The following is a 25,297-nucleotide window of genomic DNA, read 5'->3' as shown; positions in this document are numbered from 1 at the left end:
ATGCCGCCGACGCACCCAAAACCTCTCCTATCACTGTCGTCACTCGACTACCCACTGCCGTCGACTCCCGTGCACCAAAGTCTGGTCTCTTTTGCTATCATCATCTCCTGTGCACCAAAGTTCAAAATCCCCTATCGTGAAAGTTCAAAATCTCCTTTTGTGATTTATGATTTTGTGTCGTCGCCGGTAATAAATCCACTGTCGTCATCACCCTAAGGTCGTAACAGCTTCCACCCATCATCAATACTCAGCTATTCATCATTGGTATAATATATCAGCCTTTGTGGTCGCTGTTGTAGTCCCTCAATCTCCGTCGTCGCTTCCGTACTGCCTCAATCTCTATTCAAGGTAAGCTCAATCTTATGACTGCCTCAATCTCTATTCAAGGTAAGCTCAATCTTATGACTACCTCAATCTCTGCCTTTTTTAATTTATTTCTTTCATTGGTCTTCTTTCTGTGCTCTCCTTAATTTCTAATTGATTACAATTACAAATTAAGATTTATTTTGATAATTTTGTTATAATTATTATTTTGACGAGATCAAATTTGTTTTGAAATATTTATAAAGAAATTTTATTTTTCTGTCTATTATCGCCAACTTATTACTTATACATGCGACGTGATAGAATTTACTTACCGCACAATTAACTATACTGATTTTGATGAAGTATTGCTCTTGAACATGTACTAGAATTATTGTTGCAATGAGTCTTTGATTATCGACATGTTATTAGCATCTCTTAATAGAAATATCTAGGTTATCCATGATGACTTTAAATTGAAAAATGGGCTTAATTGAAAATGGCATGATGGGCAAATAAAAGTCATGAACAAAAAAGTGAAGTGGAGGGTAAATGCAGTAGCATTAGGCATCTGACGGCAGTAGAGGCAAGTAGGTGGAGATGGTCATGGTGGGTATTGTAATGTAATAAAGAAAAAAGGAGTGGGTTGCAGTTGTAGTTGCCTATTGTAGAGTGAGAGGGACTCATGAACCCTTTTGTAATATTAACAAATATGTACACACATAAGCTATACATTTGTCTATGTGTACTTAATTCAACTAGATTTGGATTGCTATGAAGTCGGGTATGAAAATTATGTTTGATTTTAGTTTTCAATGGAAATTTCAAAGAGAATCCCACGCCATTGAAATTTCAAACAGAGAGGAGAGTCAAATGGTTGTTTCCCTTTTTCTATTTGGTTCTTCCCAAGTTGAAATGAAAACGAACATTAAAATAACATGTTCTTGATTGGGGTGAGCATTTGACTTGGTTCAATTCAAACTGAATCTAATTGAGCTGTATTATGGCAGTTCAGTTCAATTCGATTAGGCAATAAAAATCAAATGATTCATGTGATTTATTTAATCTATAATAAATATGAATAAAAGTGTATTTGAAAATAAGTGTAATATTATAAACTTATGTTGTTAGGGGAATTATTAGAGATTACAAAAAAGGTAGGAGATAACAGTAACAGGAAAATTGGCAATCTACCCTGGGAAAAATGAAGAGAATAATTCTTCTTGCTGCATTTCTATTGTCACCATTTGGTTTTGCTACGAGTATGTATACTTATATCATGGGAAGAACTAGAACTGCAACTAGAGTACATAGGCAGATGCAACTAGTTAGGACTGCGGAAATTTCTTTCTCTGTGGTTCAATTAATTGTTACGCTTGCTAATTTTATTCTGGCAGAATTGGGTGTCAAAAACAACTTTGATGCATATGTTTTCTCACTAATCTTTGCTATAATTGTTGCTGCATTTAATATTATATATGCTGGGGGAGTTTCCAATTCATCAGGCTTTGCCTCTCCTATTGCCCCAGCTGCTGATCACCAACTGTGAAATTCCCAGGTATGATTGTGAATATAATTGTAAATATCAAGCTGCATTGGGGGAATTCATGTAAGCAACTCATCACCTCTATTACCTCCTACAAATTTAAATAAACTTGTGTTAGAATATATGACGGCATGGCAATTATGCTCGAGTCTAGGGATTAATTTGTTGTCCCTTGGCTAATTCTAGCCATATGCTACTTGATCCTAGGCTATTATGTGAATCAAGGCATTCATTTAATGTAAGGGCTCACCAACTATATAACCCCTCTTTTGTACATTCTTTTATATGTTGAAATACAACTTTGCATCAATTGTCTCTCTTTTACTTTTTAGTTTGCTTTCTTTTTGTCTTATTACAAGTTGCATGAGTCGACAAACTTTTGAAGTGTTGTGGAAGAAGGAAATATAAAAATTGTGAGATTCCATTAACTTAAATGCATTTGTAAATTAGTAATTCAGTTGTTAAATGACTTTAAAAGATTTATTTTATAATTTATATTTATAATGCTAGAGTGCCTCTGTTTGATTTAGAAATCTTTTATGTAATTAACGATTGTTTTTGTAGTACTATGGCTACATCAGAGCTGATATCAAATATTTGATTGTTTGTATCTTTTGTAGGTTCATAACCCAAGTATTATTGCTGAGGACGTGGAAGCAAACAACAGCTTGTCTATGGCCTCATGTGCAGATCATCAATTGCAGAATATCCAAGTATGATTGTGAACATAAATGAATCATCAAGCTACACTGGGTAAATTCACATAAACAACTTATCACCTCTATGAGTTCCTACAAATTTAAAGAAAGTTGTATGAGACGTTAAGCTTTTGAAATATTGTGGAAAAAGGAAAACTAAAAGTAAAATAACATGCCCTTGATTGGCCTTTTGTCTTTTTATAGGGCTCTTTATTTTGTTTAATGCCGAGTTACAATTGGCAAAATGAGTTGTTTAGAAATAACTTGATTGGGACCATTGTAATTTCATAATTTTTGTTATAGTTTTTGCCATGTAATAAGAGAATTAGAGACTTTATAATGTGAAATGGCAAATTACAAGATTATAGTTGAAGGTTGGCTTGTATTTGGTAGCATTGGTTTTAGTAGAATAATAGAATTAGATGGAACTGAAGGTAATCTTTATTAGTAAAACTAGTATTTGCAGTCTCTAACTCCACTCAGGCAGCATAGTTTACAGATAGTACCACTATATTTTTAATTAAAACTTTAGCTTTGTTTTTTTTTTCTTTTTTGTGGATAAATTTTAATTCATAAGTAGGTTGTAAAATTGAGTGCTCTCTCTCTATACATATACTTTAAACATTAAAAAAAATTTATATGATGATTAAACAATATGAAGACTTTTTATTTTATTTTAAGTCTTAATTTTTATTAGTTACTTCACTTATGAATTAGCTTGACTTAACAAAAAACCATTAGGGCCCTTCTTGCTTGTTCATTTTCTGTTTTGCTTTCAAAGCTTCTTTTGTTTCAATTTTAGGATTTTGTTCAAATTACTATTATAAGTGCTTAATTATAAACCTTCTAAATATCTACTTTTACCTGTCCACCTTCTACTGCTCATCACTCGCTTACGTTTTAATGGGTTTGTTGCAAAGTTGTTATTAGTGGCAACATGTTACAATATTGTTGCTTTTACTTCACTTTGATGAAGATATACCTATTGAGGTTTTATATCTACATCCACATTTGCATTAAAGTGGTTAGTGTTGATGTTCACAAGTTGCTTCGGCTTCAAACATTACTATATAATAATGTAGATCAACACTGTTGAAAAATTTTTCTTATTAGCTTGGTTTTCAAGATATTTAGTGTTTGCCTGTATAATTTTGGATAGAAGAGTAACATTATTGGAGTTCATTTCAAGTGCATAAGTGTTTTGAATTGTTATCACATGGATATATTTAAATGAATGATAATTAAGAAGTTTACAATTTAACTTTTGGCGAATAACTTCTTGTTTTGAAATTAAAGTTCAAGGGAATTGATGAGTACGCGATGAAAGAGCTCTCGCAACTTCGTGATCAATAGGCTACATATGTTGCCAAGTTAATTAAAGCCTACAATCGCGAGGTAATATATGAGTAATTTAGGACCACTTTTGCTTCCAAATATCTAAGACTTATTTTTTGTGGTGTTCTAATTGATTTTATTTGCTTGTATGTGGGGGAAAAAAATGAAGCCACGTATGGATATTCAGTACATTCTTGTGCTTATTATTGTTGGTTAATGTTCGTTGAAACTGAATTTAGTACTTTGTTGCTTAAAACTTGTCGAAAACTTAATTTGATACTTATGTTCTTTTTTTTTTTTTTCCAAACAATGATGTAGTTGAATTATGTTAATTTAAGTGATGTATTTGGGATATTTATTATGTGAATTGTGTTGGGAGATTTGATATATTTAATATATTTATTTTTTTAATTGTAAAACAAATTGGAAAAATATAATTAAAATAAAAATATATTACTAACCAAAAGCAGCATAACATCACTAAATACTGACTCAATTTTAAATATTGATATGTAAATAGTATCATTAAATGTTTACACTTCGTATCATTATTTTAGTGATACTATAGTGACATGAATTACTAACATGTAAATAGTATCATTAAGTACTAACGCCATAGTGTCATTATTTTAGTGATACTAGAGTAACACGAATTACTGACACAAAAATCACTGACACCAAAAATTAGTGTCAGTGTGTTCTGGCTGGAGCATTACTGACACAATTAACAAGTGTCAGTAAAAGTTATTACTGACACTGAATTGGCGTCAGTAAAGCCCATTTTTCTAGTAGTGGGAATGCATCTTTCTCAAACAAAATACATCAAAGATTTGTTGAGTAAGGCTTCAATGCAGAATTGCAAAGGTTCTTATACACCTTTTAGCATTGGTCTCAAGCTGGAAAGAGTTATACAAGGTTCTCTGGGGCAAGAATTTGAGGATCCCACACTGTACAAGAGTATAATTGGTGGTCTTCAATATATAATTCTCACCAGACCTAATATTGCCTATTCAGTACATAAACTCAGCAAATATCTCAGTGCTCCCACACTTCAACATTAGTTGGTCTGCAAGAAAGTCCTTAGATATCTTCAAGTAACAATCACCTATGGACTTTATATTCAAAAAGAAGGAATACTTGAAACTATTGGATTGATTGGTTATTCAGATGCTGATTAGGTATGTGATGTTGATGATCGCAAGTCCATTAGAGCTTATTGCATATATCTTGGTAACAACCTAATCTCTTGGTCATCCAAAAAGCAACCTATTATTGCTAAATCCAGCATAGAAAGTGAATACATAGCTCTATCCTCAGCAAGCTCAGAATTATCATGGCTTCAATCATTATTTTCTGAGCTTAAGATTGTAAAGTTACCTCCTCCAGTTCTTTGGTGTGATAACCAAAGTGCTAGTGACTTAGCTAGGAATCATGTTTTCCATTTAAGTCAAAACACATTGAATTAGATGTTCACTACATCAAAGATAATGCGCTTAAAAAGGAGCTAGAAATCAGATATATTCCCACATAAGAGCAAGTTGCTGATGTGCTTACAGAACCTCTGTCATTTCATAAGTTTAGTTACTTCCGCTCCAAGCTCAATGTTATTAACATACCATTGAGCTTGAGGGGGGATGTTAAGAAATCTCACTCTTGTAGTGTAGTTAGCAAAGCAAAGGATGATAGTAGCAGTATCAATTAGTTACATGTTGATGATGTGGCATGCCAAGTCATGCCTGGTGATTATGAAATTATGTGTACACGTGATTAATTAGTTGAATTTGTTATATTCTACTTAATATAGTTTGTTAATAGTTTTAGTTAGTAATAACATAAATCCAGTTGAGCTTCAGAACTTGTATATAAGAAATATTTCACTGCACATTACGTGTGTATTTTAATTAATGAAATTCTAAAAGTTTCTCATATCTGTTTCTTAATTCTCTTTCACTTTCTCTTATTTTCTAAGTAACCAAACATCTTTTTCAATCTTCAACTTAAGGAGGCATATTCCAACGGGAAGAGGATGTAATCGTTGTAGTGCCAGCTTGGAAAGTACGCTATATATGTTTCGTGATTGCATGGTGGCCAAAAAAGTTTAGAAACATGTCATCCCCACGCCTTACCACCAAGCCTTCTACTCTTCTTCAAATCTGAAGGAGTGGATGAGTAAGAATATAAAGAATTCTTGGCTTTTTACGAAGAAACTAGAGGTGTTTTAGAGTTCTTATCTGGAGGCTCTAGTATTGGTGTAATTAGTTCTTATTCAATCACTCTTCTCTGGATAGTGAGTACATGATCAATGATATCTTTATGAGGGCCGAGGAAATTCAACAGCTAAATGACTCTCCGTTGCGAATGGGAGTTAGCAAATTGGAGAGATGGATCATCTAGAGTCCTCTCACTTAGCTTTGGTGCAAGCTCAGCACAGATGGTGCTATTAAACGATCTGGCGAGACTAGTGTTGATGGTCTGATTCGTGATAATAATAGGAAGTGGATTGCTGGATTTGGCATGCGTATAGTGTTGGGAAAATATGCTCTTTAAAAGCATATGTGTTTATTTAATTGTAATAAATAATTTTTCTGATTAATAAAATAAATGAGGTATTTTATTCAAATATCTTAATTGCATTAATATTTGTATTAAAGTCCATTTAATCATATTATATGTATTTATGTGATCACCATGTGGATTCACAGAAGACATAAATACAAGTTATCTTATGATTAAATAAATTTAGTTCGCAGTTGATAAATAAAGTTAGGCACTTTATTTAGGTATAGACTGTAATAAATTCATTGAATGATTTGTCTTAATCATGTATGAATTTATTAATGTAGTACGACTACATTGAACAGAATCACATATGAGATTTAATTAACTTTGTAATAACTGTCAGACTTATTAAATCTCATAGGCGTTGATTTTACTGTAATCTTAATCTTGAGTTAATTATGATTTCATGATTGTAATTGTTATTCCATTTGAGTTACCAATGGGCACGACACATTCTTGTGGCCAAGATTACTCGGTATCTTGGTGGGAGCAATTATGAGTATTGGAGTTATGGATTAACAATATAGAATTTGTACAACACATCTCTTGATGGGTTTTCGGCACTTGATCATAGAATTCTCTGGCCAGAGTGTGTCAACATATTTAGTATGTTGAAAATGATCATTAGAGAAAACCAGTAAGGATCAAGGAATAAGATGTTATTAAATTGATTGGACAATTGAGATATCAATTTAATTAACGATGTGGTACAAAGGATTGTGCAGTAAAGAAATCAATGTGGCTTGGGACGAATTATTATTCGAGCATACAATTATGGAAGTCAGTTCCAATCTTTTAGTGGAGTAGATTTGGAATTAAATAATTGGGCTAGTTTAATTACAGGCCTAATTATTGTAGCCACTATTGTATGTTCCCAAATGATCCCCGGGTTAGCTCATTTAATTGACTGCACCACTACTGGACTAATAAGTAAGATAACTAGCGATTTGGGTCAAAAGCCTAAATATATCATTTAGTGGGAGGCTCCATTTAATTAGCTTTTGTATAAGGGGCCTTATGTTATTTTACAAGGTGGGTCCCCTATTGAAAAAGTAAATAAACGTGAGTTTTATTTAGGGCATTATTTGGAGCCTAGGGTTTTCACTAAAGGGAGATATATAAGGCTTATTTTTCCCTAAAGAAAAGCAGAGAAGCACTTTTTATACAGATCAGAGAAAAAGATTTTTCTCTCCATTGTTGAGAGAAAAATTTTCTCGTGCTAGTTGCTTTGGTAGTGATAAAGGGGCCCACACGTTAAGTGCAGATCGAACCTGAGTCATAACCTGGAAGATCATTGGAGACAGTTCGTGATCTAACAAGCGTGGTGGTGACGGATCGTGATCTAACAGGAGTGGTGGTGGCGGATCGTGATCTAGGAGCCTAAATCACTTCAGCGGAAAAAGCCAACTCAGATTTTCAAGGTACGATTTCTGAATTACGTATTCCTATATATTATATGAGAGCGGTCCTTAAAAGGTTTTATAAAAATTTTAAAAACCTGATTTTTCCCCAACATATAGGTGTTTGCTCTGTTATGGTTGCTGAACTTTAGGGACTATACCAAGGTTTGAGCATTGCTTGGCAAAAGGGAGATTGTTGGTTGATAGTTGCAATAGATGGTTTATGTGTTATTCATTTGATAGCTAATTTTTTTGGTTTTGGCTAATGAACATACCTCGTTAGGTAGATTTGTCGAGGAACTCCTAAAGCGAGACTGGAATATCACCATCAATCATATGTATTGTGAGGCAAATTTTGCTGCAAATTTCTTAGGTAACTATGCCCTGTCTCTCCCATTGGGTTGTCACCTTTTCAATGATCCTCCTACTCGTGTGCTCATTTTTGTCACATATGATATATATGATATGTACGAGGTTGTTTATTCCCACTTTATGTTACCTTAACTCTCGTTAAGAGTCCGGATGTATAAAAAAAAAATTAAAGAACCTTCAAAGTGTTTTGCCTCTTGAAATATTATTGGTGATGGAGACTATTGTAAATAAGCTGGTGTTGTTTGCAACAACTTCACAGGCAATATCGTTTAGCTCAACCTTGGAAATCCTTTAATCTGTGGTACCAATAATCTTGGATTTTACTCTGAAGCTTTGAAAAGGTCAATGCTAGCTGGTAAGCTAAATCTTTCTTTGATGGTGATTATCTTTTAACCTACAACTAGGTATATACTGTACATATATAATAATAACAATTAAAATAAAAATAATTCATGACGTAAGCAGTTAATTAAAATAATGCATGGCCTAAAAGTGAGGAGATAATTTACAATTTTAATCTAAGTTTTATTTTTAGATAATAAATAACTATAACACAATAAGCCCGTATAAGTAATATCTATAATGTAAGAATTTATCAAATAAGTCCTTTGCTAGCCATATCATCTAATAAATCTTACGTGAGCCCCCACACTCCTCAAATGAATATGGCCCCCATAAATTTACTAGATAATTCATCTAGATCAGTCCTTTTGCCTTTTACACTAAATCCCTCAGAGTAAGGCCTAAAGGAGTGGCTTGGTGTAATGCACATGCAAGCTTAAAAGAGGCACATGTGGCTGTTTTTAAAAGTAGCAACAACTGTTTGCTTTGACTAAGCACATGCATGCTTCACCTGTGTGCTTGTCGTGCATGCTTTAACCGATGACATATATAAAATGACGAATTGAAGCAATTCTCACCATTTTTGAATAACCAAACCAAAACAGATAGAAGAAAAGAAGAAAAAAATCGAGAGAAAAAAAAAAGAAAAATAGAAGAAAAGAAGAAAATAAATAAGAAGAAAGGAAAGAAAGGCAGAGAGTGAAGGAAAAATAAATAAATAACAAAGTTATGAGAATTGAAATTGGATAGTTAGAATAATATTCGATGAATCAGTGGGTAATAGATTTATAAAAATTAAGTAATTATAATTTAATTTACATCATACGTATAAGTTTTTATATTAATTTTAACCATTAATTTTTTAACCCTGTATTCTAGGAGAAATCTAGGAATGCAAAGACCCACAACAATCCCAATGAACCCCGAAGTGAAACAAGATCTGTGAGTGGATACTATTATTACTATTATGTATTCTGTAAAGCACTTATATTTGATAGTATGATTTAATATCATGTTATAATTACATGTACGCATATTATATGTTTGATTGAGTCATGAGATGTGATTGCCAGTCACCATATAAGTACTCTTCTCCATAGGCTCTGTGCATGCATATTGAGAGTTAGTTTACTCTACTCATGCGATGTAGTTAAATTTTACCAGGTATTGAGAGATTTTTCCTCCACTCTACTTGTGCGATGATAATCCTGGCGAATATTGAGAGTTATTTCCCTTAGGTGCTATTTGGTGCAGTTTTATCACGTATGTATGATTTCCATGATTGTTGATGCATAACATTCAATGCCAAGTTATGTCACATGATTATGGATAAGCACTAGTACACTACTTCTTATTATTATTATTATTATATCCACTCACTGAGCCGCAAACTCATTATTTTCTTATTTATCTCTTTTCTCTTAGGATTCCGCAAGATTTCGTGCAGATCAATTCTAGTCAATTGAGATTAGGCCACGAGACGCGTTACTACATGTCTTGCATTTTGAGCACATTTATATTGCTTATTTTTTTTAATGTATATATATTTGTAATGTAAGTATGTATAATGAGATATGAACTGTGCAATTATATATATAGGATAAGACACAGAGGTTGTAATGTGTTTATAGTAAAGGTCATATTATATGTATTCAAAAAATTAAGTTTGTGATACGAGTTTTAATTATTAGACCACATGATTCGCCTCGGATCCAACATATAAGTTGGGGCGGGTCGTGTCACTTAGGATCCGTATTGCACAAGAAACCCATTCATGGCAGGAGATTGCTTTTTTCATGATATCAATAGCACAAACAGTAATGCCTTAGTTTTTGCATGTATGGCCATCGTATAAATTTAAAGATCCTATAGTATTTTGCATGTCCTTTGTAACGTAGGAAGGCATTTGAGCTAGCTTGCATGTTTGCATGGTATGATTCAAGATCTGTACAATATTGTGTGACAGTTCGCATAATGACTCTTGTATGGTAAATTGCATGTGTTTGGTAATGAGTCTCAAGTGCATCCGTTAGGCCTTTGTGGCGTTTCAGAATAGTCTCATCTACTTGGGCTTTTTGATTGGAACACTTTCTAACAAGTATTGATATTTGACCCCGTCATTTTGTCTCAATAACCTCCACTTTTTTTTATTTTAAATTAAAATGTCTACTCTACCCACAAAAATAATTTAAATTTTCAAATATTACTTTTCTTTTCTCTCTCCTCTCAATCATTCTCCCCAACTTTCCTTCATCTCCAGTTTCATTACTTCCATGTGTCTTCAGTTTTATTGCTTTCGTGGGTTGGGTTGATAAAATCATAAGAGTGATTCGTCGCCTGGAAAGAAACTTCAAAAAACTCGATGCATTCTACGAAGAACTTCAAAGAATAAAATTGACATGTTACTTCAAATTTATAAAGAACGTGGATTCAAAGTTGATTTTAATTACTAGGGATCACATATTCACGTCAAAGCATTGCTCATGGTAAAATTTTCGAAACCAATATATGTTTAGCAGCTTCGTTTCACAATTAAAGAAGTGTAAATAAATTATTTCTACTATCACTTCCTTTATTGTGGAATGTTTTTATTGTTGGCAGAGGTACAAGTGCAGCATCCATGGTTTGGGACACCGTGTTCCTTATGGAGAACTCTAGAGTAATGAAGAAAATTCAAGAAGAAATTAGATTGTTAATCTGAAAAAAAAAATGTCCTAGATAAAGAAGATGTTAAAAATTCTCATCAGCGATGATGCAATCGCACTTGATTCGCTCAGTAAAAGTAGTATTGGGACATAAGAGTAGACCATGCACCTTCTCACTATCAGAAATAAAGTACTCAAGCATACAATAGCTGACTAGAGCATTCTGTCTAATATTTTCCAATTATTCCAAACAGATGAATAAGGATAGTTTTGGAAATAAATAAACATAACTGAGTAGTGGGGGTCATTGAGATATATAAGGGGCTCTGCTTGTGCATTTTTATGTGTCTACAAATTTATATAAGATTGTCTTATGACCTCAGTATATTAAGGTGGTGAGACAGCCTAGTAAGGCCTTACTATGTGGTAGAACAATAGATTCCATTTATCTACCATATGGCAGAACCTTAGTGGACTATCCCATCACCTCAGCACTCTTTGTAGGGATCGATGTAGCTTCTTGCACGATAAAATATTTCTTTAATCAATATTGTACGCAATTTCTTGGCATAGCAATATGTATTTAATTACCTTTAAAACATGTATTATATTGACAACTGACAAGTTGGAATTATAAGATTATTGTTCTATAATTTCATCTTATAATAAATATTCTTTGATAAACATCCTATGCTTATGATAATATACAGATTCAGCTTTCATAAATTATTTACAGGTCTGTGATCTTATAGACGTACAAGAGAAATGTATCTGTGATCTTATTCATTGCTTTCATCTAATTAATTATTGTTTTTATTAGAAAAGAAATAGAAGCACAGAGAAAATGAGCTTAATTCAAACAAGTAAAACAATATTTAGGTAAATTCCAAGAATCCCCCCATAAAAGATCATTTTGTGAATATCTATAGACGGATAATCTCATCAAGTGTAATTATCATAATTAAACCGATATTTGCAAAACAAAATCAAATTGCCCTCTCAAAACTATGAGAGCTAGCTGCTAAAAGTAGAAAATATATATGAATCGATTATGTATATATATATATATGTGTGTGTGTGTTCGTATATATATATAGGCTTAATCATTATATATAACGCTTTAAGAATATGAAGAATAATATCATTTTAAATTGTGTGATTAGGGAACTCTCTTAATCTCTTTTCACACACTTCTTATCGCTGAAGACTCAACTATTAGAACCCCTAATATTAATATTATTATTGCATTGATATATCCTATAATCGATTGTCATTTTCACTTTTTCACCTAAGAGATTTGGGCGGTTGGAAATTCAAAAGTTCGAAGTCACATTATCTCTTGAATGGTTGAATATCTTGTACAATAAATTTTTTAGCTTTTCAAACTCTCTTCCTCTTGTTTATCAAAATTCAAATTGAAGTACAAATTTCATTTACGTGTACGGAGCCGTAAAGCCAAAACGGATTTCTTGTTATCTGTGAATATTATTAAATGACTGAAAACTCACAAAATCGTTAATTCATTGGAAAACAAATCCCAAGAGAATGCAAGTTTGCCACATTTTGCACGTAACTGCACGTGTAGGCTGTACTAATGTCAACTCCATGCATAATAATTTGTTAAACTAAAAGGGAATTTTCAATTTTTTTCCGGGGATTCAACAAAGGCGACATCATTGTAACTAATTTGATGTGATTTTCGCCATTATGCAGCTCTTTGTTTATTTCGCTTGCTATTAACAAATCGGCTAGAGTCAAACATATGCGCATGTGCGTGTGTGTGTGAACTTGTAAGGTGATGATTTTCATTGTTTACGTTTTCTTTTTACTTGTGCATAATTTGTGGATGAATTGAATCAAAATTTTCTAAATAATCATCTACAATTTGACAAAATATATGAGTGAAATTTTGTCATAAACATTTATAATCGCATGTTTCCCCGTCAAGGATATCGCTTTCTTGATGTTATTTTAATAATAATTCACTTATTGACTTATTTTTTGTGGTATATTGGGCTTGAAAATGACTTTAATTTAAAATCAATTTTCGACCAACCAAACCAACTACTTCGTTTCAAATTTAGCATAATTTTTCAAGCATGTATATCACATTTTCTTTTCTCTAGCACAATCGATCGACTAGGGTGATCAAAGAATATGCATGATGTGGAATAAGTCTTTGACATTTGTTTCACAAATGAGTTGTTTTTTAGATTGTTGTTAGTCAGTTCATCAATGTGAGGAAAAGCTTCACCCGTTAAGCCACCATTTGAGTTTGAGCGAGGTCCAAGATCATTAACACTGGTATTAGAGTTATCCCCAACAATCCATACAAATTAGTCATAATGTCATGGTAAATTATAAATCATCCATCAGAAGTTTCCTCCAGTTTCAAGAAAACTTGAAAAATTTTGAATTAGTTTATTACGTAATCTACTCATTATATGCAAAGTGTGTTATTTTTTTATTGTCCCATTAATAGATGTTAACTTCTGATAATAACGCAATGGTAAATTGAACATTTAACATGATTACATTTGCAAGAAGTATCAACTTGTTACCAATGACTGAAAAAATGTGTCAATCTTTTATCTAATAATTGTAAAAAATACTCATTTTCACCCATTCTTAAATTGCACTTCGAGGGCAAATTAGTCATGTTTTGAAAAATATTTGAAGGAAAAAGTGAAAAATGTATATAAGTTATAAACTTTGTGGAATAATGACATTCCAATCCACCTTAACTCCACGTAAGAGTAAATACAAATTGAACTAATAATACTATTGCCAGAAATTTTAAATTAATTACAAACTTATTTCAAAGCCTTGGTAAGTTGAGAAAGAGTTTGTCAGGGAGGTGCATATAATTTTTTTTTATTTCGGGTTGACTGCTGAACAAATTCAAATTTTTGGAATTTTTTCAAAATCAGAGGACATAATGAGTTGATGATTCATTACCTCCCTAACTTCATGCGGTAGAATTACAAACAAGGGCATTGACAAGGCCTCTCCGTGTAACATTAAATGCATGACAAGTTCACTTGGTCGCTATTACCCTGCATGTAATGAAGAAATTGAGAAATATTCAAGGCTCTGGTTGCGTACATAGTTTATTGTGAATTCGATCGCTTTCGGGATTCAAAATCAATCAAAATTAGACGATTTTGGTGGACTTTAATGGGTGTCTCCACCGTCTCCGAGTTTGGTGACCTTCTTCGTTCAAAACCAGCATTAATTCGAAAATATGTACCGGTCGCAATAGCCTATTGCTTTTATGAAAATAATTAGATCCCATTGACGTGATAATTATCTGTTGGATGGTAATAAAAATAATCAATGATTCACGTGTAGTTGGAATACAAATTGAGATTCTAGCAATATATAATATTTTTAATGCGTTTATCTAACACACAATATTAAGGATTTCTAATCTTATACGTAATTTTAGGGATCTCTAATATTATGTATAAATTTAACATTTTTATATTGTGTAAATTGTCCCTAAAGGTCTGTCTCAATTATTTTTATGTAGTTTTATTAAATTGGCCTTCTAAATATAAATCTTAGGAGAGATATAAGGCTGATAAATTAATTTAGAGTTTGTCCCTCCCTATATTAAATATATATATTCTGTGAGTTAAGTTTACGCTGAAATAACAATAACCACATTTTTACCATTATGAATGGTTTGATGACTTTTTATGTCAAAAACGTGGGGTCCAAACTAATTTTTTAGTTGGGTTTATGGTGAAATAACAATAACCCTGTTTTACCATTATGAGTTATATTGATGATGCTTTAAGTTAAGTAAATGGGGTCAAATAAATTTTATAACTCTTATCTCTTTTACTGTTAGAATAGAACCCGAGTAATACTTAAAATAAAAAAACTTTAAAAATCACCAGTCAATTCTTCAGAGCCACGTCAACAAACATATAGGAAAGAAGTTTTGAAATAGGCATACTTGACTCAACCTTTTGATATCTAACCCAATTTATCTTCATAAAAAGTCACAAAATCAAGCTGCACTTGCGATTCGTTGTGCCACTTAAAGCGAAAACGTCATTCACCCAGGTCATTTTACTACCACCATAGTGATTATTAAGTGAAAATATATGTTCAAACGTGTGAAAAACGTGCAATTATTGAAGGGCCTCAAAACATTTATTCAGATTAATTGACTCTGATTTTAACATTTGAATCAACCTTATATCACATGTAAATTTTTTAGAGCTATCAGAAGTCAAGCAATAAGATATTTTGTTTAGTCAATGATGTAAAAGCAAAGAAATAATTGTTCTCTTTACTAATAAATGAAATATATAAACATCAAAAAGCCATCACTCAAAAATTACAACCTAAAAGGTTTGGAAAGTCGTCGAACCATATTAAAAAACCAAAACAACCAGGCAAAATGAGCAAGAGCATCTGCTGCTTCATTGCACTTTCTTGAGATATGACGAATGTTAATATTTATCTTGGGACGTGTAAATGTTATACTTCAGAAATAAATTATAAAAATTGAGTTCAGCACGAGTAATACTTTGACTGACAATGAACTGAAGAACCCGCAATGAATCCGGCACTATTATTAATAGACATAAATCATTCACACTAACAAGTCATATCTCAAAACGTTAATTAAGTCTTTTGCCTCAGCAATACCATCATCTTCGGAAATTAACCCAAAAAAAAAAAAGGATCAACTCCAAGTCTCTAGCAGCCATTCGCTATGAAAATCTCTCTAGCAGATTATATATTTTCATGTCAGATTTTTGAAGAGAAGAAGACGGACGTAGTTGTGCATTGTATTTAAAATTGACATGTCAATTTTTTGACTCGAAAATTTTTTAATAAGCAAAAAATATACGAAGCAAATTCACCATAAGCGTAATTATGTGTAGAACTTTCTTGTTTTTTAAATGAATTAAAAACTTTCAATAACTGATGTAACCTCCTGTCGGGCAAGATGTCATTTTTTTTTTCTCCCCTTTTCGGAAACTTTTAAAATTTTTATCTCTGTTATCCCGATGACAACTAATATTATTTTAACTTCTTTTTCAAAGGGGAAACATTAGTTCAATTTGAGGTCATGATCATATATAAACTTGTGGAGGACTGCATATATTTTTGTTCATTTATAATCCTATAAGGTTCGATTTTTTTATTTTTTTTATACAGAGGGGTTCTTTAAAGTGCTAAAGCAAAACTAAATGGGGATAAGTAATCCTGTACACGTCATGAGTAGTAAAATTAAGATCCTTCAACAAGAGGGGGATCAAAAAAGGATGAAAACCAAGAGAGAGATAAGGCATACTCGAGAAAGTCCGCAGCGAAATTACCTTTACAATAAAAATGGCAAATTGTGACATGCCAATCACGCTTGATGATATGTCTCTAATGGATCGGAGTAGAGGAGAATACTGGTTTGTTGCTTCCAACGGATACAGAACCAGTGGAAACACACAATGGCTATCAACTTCCACCATTACTCTTCTAATCCCATGCTGCCACGCTGTATTAAGACCGTGAAAGAGCCCAAACTATAAGGTTCAATTTTTAGTTATCTATTATTTCTTACTCAATAACTATTAGTCAATAGTTGAGTGAGTTAATAATAAAAAGAAAATATTAATCACGATATTGTAAAAAGAAATAAGCATAATATCCACACAACATTTTATCGGAATATATACTAATCGTGATATTGTAAAAAATTCGCAAAACAATTACTAGAATGTGTGTGTGTGTGTGTGTGTGTGTGTGTAATTAATTGTAATTTTTTCGGTATTAATAGTGTTAAAGAAAAAAAAATTCAGTATTAATTTGTTCCAGATTATTTGTATCTAGATTCCGGATGATAACAGTTGAACGGGAACGATATAGCATGATAAAATATATCTTTTATTAGTATTTTTGTGTAATTTTCTCATAATACCAAAATTTTTCCACAATAGCAGGCAATAGAATGACCAAGTGAGAAAAAAGAAACTGGGTTTGATAATTTCAAAGAGTTATATTATTCAGAGTTTGATGAACTTTACATAAGCTATGACAATATACTGCCTCAGCTTTCATTAATTTATATGTATTGCCGGCCGTCATCTTACTGAACTATTGATGCATGTACATTTCAATTTGACATTTAAAAAAATAAAATATAATAGAGTAATGTTGACAAGACCAAGAACCTTGCGACCGTATTACTTTCTGTCATCTAAATTGTTGTTTTCTCAATGAATTTCGTCATGCCTGATTTGGAAAATTAGACTAATCTTTTGCTGTGTCTTATGTTATACATACATGCTTACGTCCCATTTTTAGTTAATAAATAGGTAGGACCAACTTCACATTAAAAATATGCGAAACATTAGCTTAATTATTTGATTCTTTAGCTCTGATTATGATAGGTTTTTTTTAATTATTTTTAAATATGTTCTGAAAGTTTTTATTATGATTGCTGAATCGGCGACGAATGACAGAATGAAAGATAAAATAATTAAAATTTAATTCATAAATAAATGGAAACGTGGCCACTTTAATTTAAAATAGTCAAAATATTAACAAACACTAATAATAAGAAATTAATAGAGCGTAATTAATATACTTTTCTTTGTTCTCAACGGTACGTAATCCCAGGGTTTAGTCTATCCAATTACACGTGCCCGCTATTTTGTATTTGCATATTCACATTGGCATGCTAGTACATTGTTTTTACGTTTTCAGTCCTAAAGTTTATTGAAGTATTATACCGCCTATAAGCTATAATCACAAAAAAAAATGCAAATTTCTAGTAGTTAAATGTTATTTTAAAAAAATCTTTATTTATTTTTAATTACCACTTTCAATGTCTAGGGTTATCAACATGATGTTGATTAGGATTCTTGATCATATTTAAATTTATTTTCTTATTATCTGCAAGTTTATTGTTATTTTCTTACTAGTTTATAAGTTTATTTTCTTTTTTCTTTATGGTTTAGGATAATTGTTATTAGTATAAATAGTCCCTCATGTAGCCTTTGAAGACAGATTGGAGTTCAATAATATTTACTGTTTTAAAAGCTCTGTGTGAGTTTTTGAGTTTATTTAATTGATCTTAACTTCTTAAGTTCATGATATTCTTTCAAATTAATATGAATTTAGTTAGTTCATTTATTCCGATATTCTTTAAAATCAATAAAATATTATAATATTTAATTTCTTATGCATCAGTTTATCATACGTGTCTTTTTCGTTTCATGGAAATCGATTTAACAGTATAAATGATTATGACCTCCTTCTCTATTCCCCGTAGTAATGATTCCTCTAACATTATGACTTTTACCAAGATGTTGTCCATAGATGAAATTATTATTATTATTATTATTATTAAAGGTTATAGTTATTTTGGAGCTGTTCTAAAGTGGAGTATAAATCATAACCACACACGTAAAGTGATAAATAATAAAAAAAATTTGTTATAATTTTAATGGTACGGTTAGAAAAAAATCTTAAAACGATTCTAATATGGTCGGACATTATTTTAATGAACCTCACGACAGATAAACGAACACGGCTACCATGCAGGGCCTAAAATCCCCTGTATGGTGCAGGGGCTGCCATTGAGCCATTGGATTTAGTTTATTTGAATCCAACGGTTGGGGTTTTAATTTGAAAGAAAAGAAAAAAAAAACGTGAATAAAAGCGAAAAAAGAAGGGCAACCAGAAGAAAAGCATTTTCATCTCCCTCTCTTTCTCCCCCACCCCCTTGTTCTTCCCCCCCCCCCCCCCCCCCCCCCCCCACCCCGGGAACATAACCAGAAAATCCTCATCTTTTTCCCTCTCCATCCCCACATTCTTCCTCGCTCTCGCTCTTGCTCACTCTCGTGCTCCTGCTCACGCTCATGTTCCCGCTTCAGCTCCCACTCCCGCTCTCGCTCTCGTGACCGGTTGGTTGGTTGAACCGGTTCTTTGCCTTTTCTTCGAACCGGCCGAGAGCTTGACATTGTGATTTTGATGGATTTGGAGTTGAAAAAAGATAAAGAGAATGAAGATGATGAAGATTGAAAGAGATTTTGAGAAGCAACTTGAATAAAAAAAGGCTTGAGAGTGAGAAATTTAGAGAGAGAAAAGTTCGGTTAAACCCTAGGATGAATTTGAGATCTAGAGTTTTGGATGTTAAAAATGGATTTTACAGATGATTTTGAGTAAATGAAGTGATGGGGAATGATTTTTGAGACTCAATTTGATGCCAAAAAGGAAGAAAATGATGGATTTTGGAGTGAGATTGAGTGAGGAGTAAACGGTTTTTAGAGAGAGAGGGAGATCCGGAATGCCGAATGAGAGGAAGAAGATGAATAGTAGAAATAGGTCTCGAAACCAGCTTGCCAGATTTCACTAACCGGTTAGCCAGTTGTGACCAGAAGCTTACAAGCCGTAAACAACTTGCTGGTTTTACTTGAACCGGAAATTCGGTTATGTTCCAACAAGTCCTTCACTCGAATCCAGTTTTCCGGATATCACAAACCGACTTGCCGGTTGGATCCAGAAGATAGCACATTAAAACCGACTTACCGGTTTCCTTAACCGGTTGGCCGAATGAATCCAGAATGCTACCAAAGTGCAGCTCGAATCCGGATTTTTGGATTTACAGAACCAGCTATCTAGTTAAATCTAGTGAAGGCCATTCGCGAATCCGGTTTTCCGGATTGATAATCCGGTTATCTAAATATTGACCCGAGAGCAACCAAAGAAAATGCAGCTCACCGATTTGGACAATCCGGTTATCCGAAATTTGTCCCGAGAGAAATCAATAAGAAAAACGGTTTTCCGGATGAGAAGAAGTGGTATACCGGTTTAGACTTGGAAATCTTTTTGTCTCTAATTGGGCAAGCTCTTATACTTGTATTACACACACCATTTTATTTTTGGCCTTTTAAAATTGATTAATTTTAAATCATTTTGAGATTTAAAACCTTTCAATAAGCCATTTAATGCATGAAATATAAAATCATAAAATTACAAGCATATCAAGCTATCTAATTCATGAAGCATAGATTCATATAATAACAAACATATCAAGCCATGTAGTAAAACATAAATCAAGATGCAACATTCATCATTCCAACAAACATTAAACAACAAACATGAAACATCTTACTTAAAATATGCAACAGCGAACATAAAATATGAGTACCTCGGTAACAGTGAACATACAACGTCAAACATGAAACGTAGAACAGCAAACATGAAACGTGAAACGTAAACATGAAACGGGGGCAAAAAAGAAAAAATTTGGGGTATTTGAAAAATTATTACATGAAACATCTTACTTAAAATATTCAACAGCGAACATAAAATATGAGTACCTCGGTAACTGTGAACATACAACGTCAAACATGAAACGTAGAACAGCAAACATGAAACGTGAAACGTAAACATGAAACGGGGGCAAAAAAGAAAAAATTTGGGGTATTTGAAAAATTATTACATGAAACATCTTACTTAAAATATGCAACAGCGAACATAAAATATGAGTACCTCGGTAACTGTGAACATACAACGTCAAACATGAAACGTAGAACAGCAAACATGAAATGTGGAACATAAACATGAAACGGGGGCAAGAAAGAAAAAATTTAGGGTACTTGAAAAATTATTACATGAAACATTAAACAGCAAATATGAAACATCTTACTTAAATTTTACAACTGCGAACATAAAATATGACTACGTCTGTAACAGTAAACTTACAACATTAAACATGAAACGTAGAACAACAAACATGAAACGTAGAACGTAAACATGAAACGGGGGCAAGAAAGAAAAATTTTGGGGTATTTGAAAAATTATTACATGAAACATTGAACAACAAACATGAAACATCTTACTTAAATTTTGCAACCGCGAACGTAAAATATGACTATGTCTGTAACAATAAACTTACAACATCAAACATGAAACGTAGAACAACAAACATGAAACGCAGAACGTAAACATGAAACGGGAGCAAGAAAAAAAAATTTTGAGGTAATTTACATGAAACATAAAACATAAAATATGAAACTTGAAATGTTAAATATGAGACATATTTCATAAAAAATAAATTAAACTTTTGTCCTTATGTTAACACACATTTTATTTTATTTTTTAAATTATTTTTAATAAAAAATATTTTTTTATTTTTGCTTTACTTATCCTTTTTTATTTATTATTATTTTTTAAAAAAAATTATTTATTTTTTATATTTTATATTTTAATTTATTTTAAAAAATACATATTAATGGCAGCAACCGGCTGGAAAACCGGTTGCTGCCAGTCATAAAAGTTGTTTGGCTGCCAGATGGCAGCCAAACAACCTTGTTGATCCTCTCTACGATACAGGGACTTTGCATAGCCGTGTCCCAGATAAACTAAAGAAAACACAATTGCCAAGGAGGATCGTAGTAATCATTTTTAAGATAAGACAAAGCCGAAATAGAATCATTCTCCATCCAGAGCTAGGTCAAATCGTTATCAAAAGCAAAATAAATAGCCAATAAAAAGGCAATATATAATTCAGCGATACAGAGAATCTCCAAAACTTTTGTTACACCAAAATATATTAACAATAAAATCCGTACGTGAGCCTTTAATAACATGGTGACTTTAAAAAATGTATCCAAGAGAATAGCGTACGTGTTCTTGTTTTACTTTTTTATATTATTATTATTATTGTTATTGTTTTATATTTATTTTAATTTGCATATTGTCTCATTGTCAAGAAAAAGAAATAAAGGCTTACGTCGATGACATGTGTACCGCGTAGAAAGACTCGAAAAGTCAAAAAGTCCAACACCACCTTCTTCCTTTGCAAGCAAGAAAACAACGGCATCGTTCATCCCCCTCGTTTATAAATATCCCTCACAACCGCCAGGTACCAACGAAACTCTCTTCTCAAATTAAAACGAAACGCAACGAAATCTTCTCTCTTTCCTCTTCTCACTCTTCCTTCACCTCATCACTCACAAAGAAAAGAAATTCCCCTTTTTTATCTCGGGAAACAAACACGACCTTGCTCACCTCAAACACATATTTACGTGTCTCTGCCTCTTGATCAGCTAAATTGCCAAACAAAGGAATGAGGAGTATCTGCTTTAGCCCGAAAACGCCTTCGTTTTCCATCTCTCGTTACACCACCCATTCATCACCTTCAAGATCTCCTCCTTTGTTAACTCTTCCCCGCAGCAGCATCTCAGTATCCCCGGTTGATCAAATCATCGACGCCGCCAGCGGAATGATCACCAAATGGGATCCAGGCTCATCAACATTCGCTAGAGTCACTTCGCTGTTTTACGAGAGCAAAAGAGAGGCCATGCAGTTCTTGAGGTGCGTTGACGATTTACAGAAGACCATGCATCTGCTGGTGTCGGAGAATTCATCCTCTGCGAAATTAATAGAAGCTCAAACCCTAATGCAAGTAGCCATGAAGAGGCTCCAGAAAGAGTTTTACCAAATTCTATCCATGAACCGGGCCCACCTGGATCCAGAGTCACTCTCCACGAGATCATCACGGACGTCTGCGAGATCAAGCTTGTCTGATTACGACGACGAAGGCTCCCCTGATCAGGACGATAATGAAGTTCGCGACGCTGGTGATTCCATCTTTGAAGTCGAAGAGGCGTCTTCAACCGCCATGGCTGATTTGAAATCGATAGCGGATTGCATGATCAATGCCGGCTACACTAAAGAGTGTATAAAAGTATACAAGGTCATACGCAAATCTATAATCGATGAAGGCATTTATCGCCTCGGCGTGGAGCGAGTGACCAGTTCTCAGATCAACAAAATGGACTGGCAAGTTATTGACTTGAAAATCAAGAACTGGCTGGAAGCTGTAAAGATAGCTATGAAAACACTCTTCACCGGAGAAAGAATCCTCTGTGATCACGTCTTCGCTTCTTCGGAATCCATCAGAGAATCTTGCTTCACCGACATCTCCAAAGAAGGCGCCGCCCTTTTGTTCGCTTTCCCCGAACTTGTTATCAAAGTTAAGAAAGCACCGGCGGAGAAAATGTTTCGTGTGCTTGACATGTACACCGCCATAGCTGAGAGCTGGCCGGAGATTGAATCGATCTTCTCTTTCGAATCAACCTCCGCCCTCCGATCAAAAGCTCTCACTTCTCTGATCAAGATTGGAGAATCAGCCCGGCAAATGATTTTAGATTTCGAGACTCACATCCAAAAAGACTCGTCCAAAACGCAAGTGCCAGGTGGCGGAGTTCATCATTTAACAATAGACGTAATGAATTACCTCACTTCCCTCGCCGATTACAGCAACATCCTCGGGGATATTCTTGCCGACTGGGCCCCCCCGGCGAAATCGACGTCATCGCTGCTGGTTTCATACTTCGAAAGTCCCGAAACCACCGCTGACAATGAATCTCCGGCGCCGGCCGTCACCTTACACGTGGCGTGGCTCATCGTCTCTCTCCTCTGCAAACTCGACGCCAAAGCGAAGCATTACAAAGACGCTCACTTGGCTTACCTATTCTTGGCGAACAATCTCCAACACGTGGTTGCAAAAGTCCGCACGTCGAACCTGCAATTCCTCCTCGGCGAGGAATGGATCAACAAGAACGAAGCGAAATTGAAGCAGTTCGTGGCGAGCTACGCGAGGGTGGCGTGGGGCCCGGTTCTTAAATCACTACCGGAGAATCCGACGGCTGTGATTACGCCAGGCCAGGCGAAGGATTATTTCAAGAGTTTTAATTCGAGCTTCGAACACGTGTACAAGCAACAGAGTTGGTGTGTGGTACCGTACGCGAAACTGAGAGAGGAGATTAAGGAGACCATCGCGAGAAAGCTGTTGGCAGCATATGGGAGGTTTTACGAGACGCATAAGGTCACCGTGGGAGAGAGAAACGTGATGTTATTTGTCAGATTTACCCCTGAAGATGTTGATAATTACTTGTCGGACCTGTTCTTCGAAACGAGTGATATTGAGTCTGCGGGAGGCAGGGGTTCGTCCTCGTCTACGTTGTCGTCATTAAATCGCCGGCACTCAAGGTTGACAATTTAGATGCTTCATGCTTTTTTTTTTGTAATTTTTGAATTGCCGAGTTTTATACGATTTTTTGTGTCAAGTATATATACATAGTGCGGGAGAAACTTTAGGTACATAAGAGGTTTTATATCTATTATACATATTAGATTATGTGTTCATTTATTTTGAAGAACCAACATATAAGTGTAGTTATATTAAATTTAACTACATGTCATATATTTAATTATTAGTTATATTACCTCTAATGTATCATATGGTTTCTTTGAATGCGGATTGTTGTTATTGTTGTGTATACTCATACATACAAAATCAGATTCACTTTGATTCAGAGAATGAAATGTGTATCTTATAATGACATTTTAACATCCATCCTATGTCCGACTGTTTGAATACTTAACTAACTTATCGGGGGCTCTGCCTGTAATATGATTTAGTATTTGAATAAATTTATTAGATTAATATGAAATAAAATATAAATTTTACATTTCAAATTACAAATTTATTGAGCCGTAATAGCAAATGGATTGATTAGCAATGGATTGATTGTGAAAATGATCCTCAATATAATTTAAGTAAAATGAAAATTAATTTTTATCCAAGCTCACTGTAACTAAATAGGAAAAATCGAATCCTAGCAAGGAGCATTGTCAAAAGTACTGTTATGATATCATTTAGATTGAAATTGTGACAGATTACACTCCTATTTGGTATTAAGGTATTATATCTTAAAAGTTACAGGTGATGTTAAAAAAATATATATTTATGAAAAAAAATTAATAGTGTATGGTAAATATGATTTTGACATAATAATTAAAAAAATAGTAAAAATGTTATAGACTTTCCATCATACAAATAACATATTAAAGCAATTTAATTTTAAAGCTGCAACAATTAGTGTTTATCAAATATTTTAGTATTTTCAATTATAATTGCCCAACTTCAAAATTAAACAGGGTCTATGTCAATCTTTATTATTAAAGTAGGCCGTCTATGCCACTAATTTGAGTCTTTACGGAGACTTCAATATTTTTCCTCCTACAAAATGAAGACGAAGAGGAATGCCACTTTCGCCT

General features: G+C 33.4%; 1 protein-coding gene across 1 annotated transcript; it reads left to right on the top strand.

The window, feature by feature from the left end:
* LOC18038608 (exocyst complex component EXO70H1) lies at positions 1 to 24,382 on the top strand. Its single transcript, XM_024182551.1, has 3 exons — positions 1 to 186; positions 300 to 387; positions 22,279 to 24,382. The coding sequence occupies exons 1-3, from the start codon at positions 1 to 3 to the stop codon at positions 24,237 to 24,239; spliced, it is 2,235 nt and encodes a 744-aa protein (XP_024038319.1). The 3' UTR covers positions 24,240 to 24,382.
* Positions 24,383 to 25,297: the final 915 nt, after the last annotated feature.

This window comes from Citrus clementina, unplaced genomic scaffold (genome assembly GCF_000493195.1).
Source record: "Citrus clementina cultivar Clemenules unplaced genomic scaffold, Citrus_clementina_v1.0 scaffold_6, whole genome shotgun sequence".
NCBI classification, from domain to species: Eukaryota; Viridiplantae; Streptophyta; class Magnoliopsida; order Sapindales; family Rutaceae; genus Citrus; species Citrus x clementina.
This window is presented reverse-complemented; position numbering and strand designations above follow the sequence as displayed.

Excerpts from the sequence above, each read along its gene's own strand:
- LOC18038608 (XM_024182551.1), top strand. The coding sequence starts at position 1 with ATGCCGCCGACGCACCCAAAACCTCTCCTATCACTGTCGTCACTCGAC. Across the intron at positions 187-299 it reads ATGATTTTGTGTCGTCGCCG|TCCCTCAATCTCCGTCGTCG; the intron begins GTAATAAATCCA and ends TCGCTGTTGTAG. Across the intron at positions 388-22,278 it reads TGCCTCAATCTCTATTCAAG|CTAAATTGCCAAACAAAGGA; the intron begins GTAAGCTCAATC and ends CCTCTTGATCAG.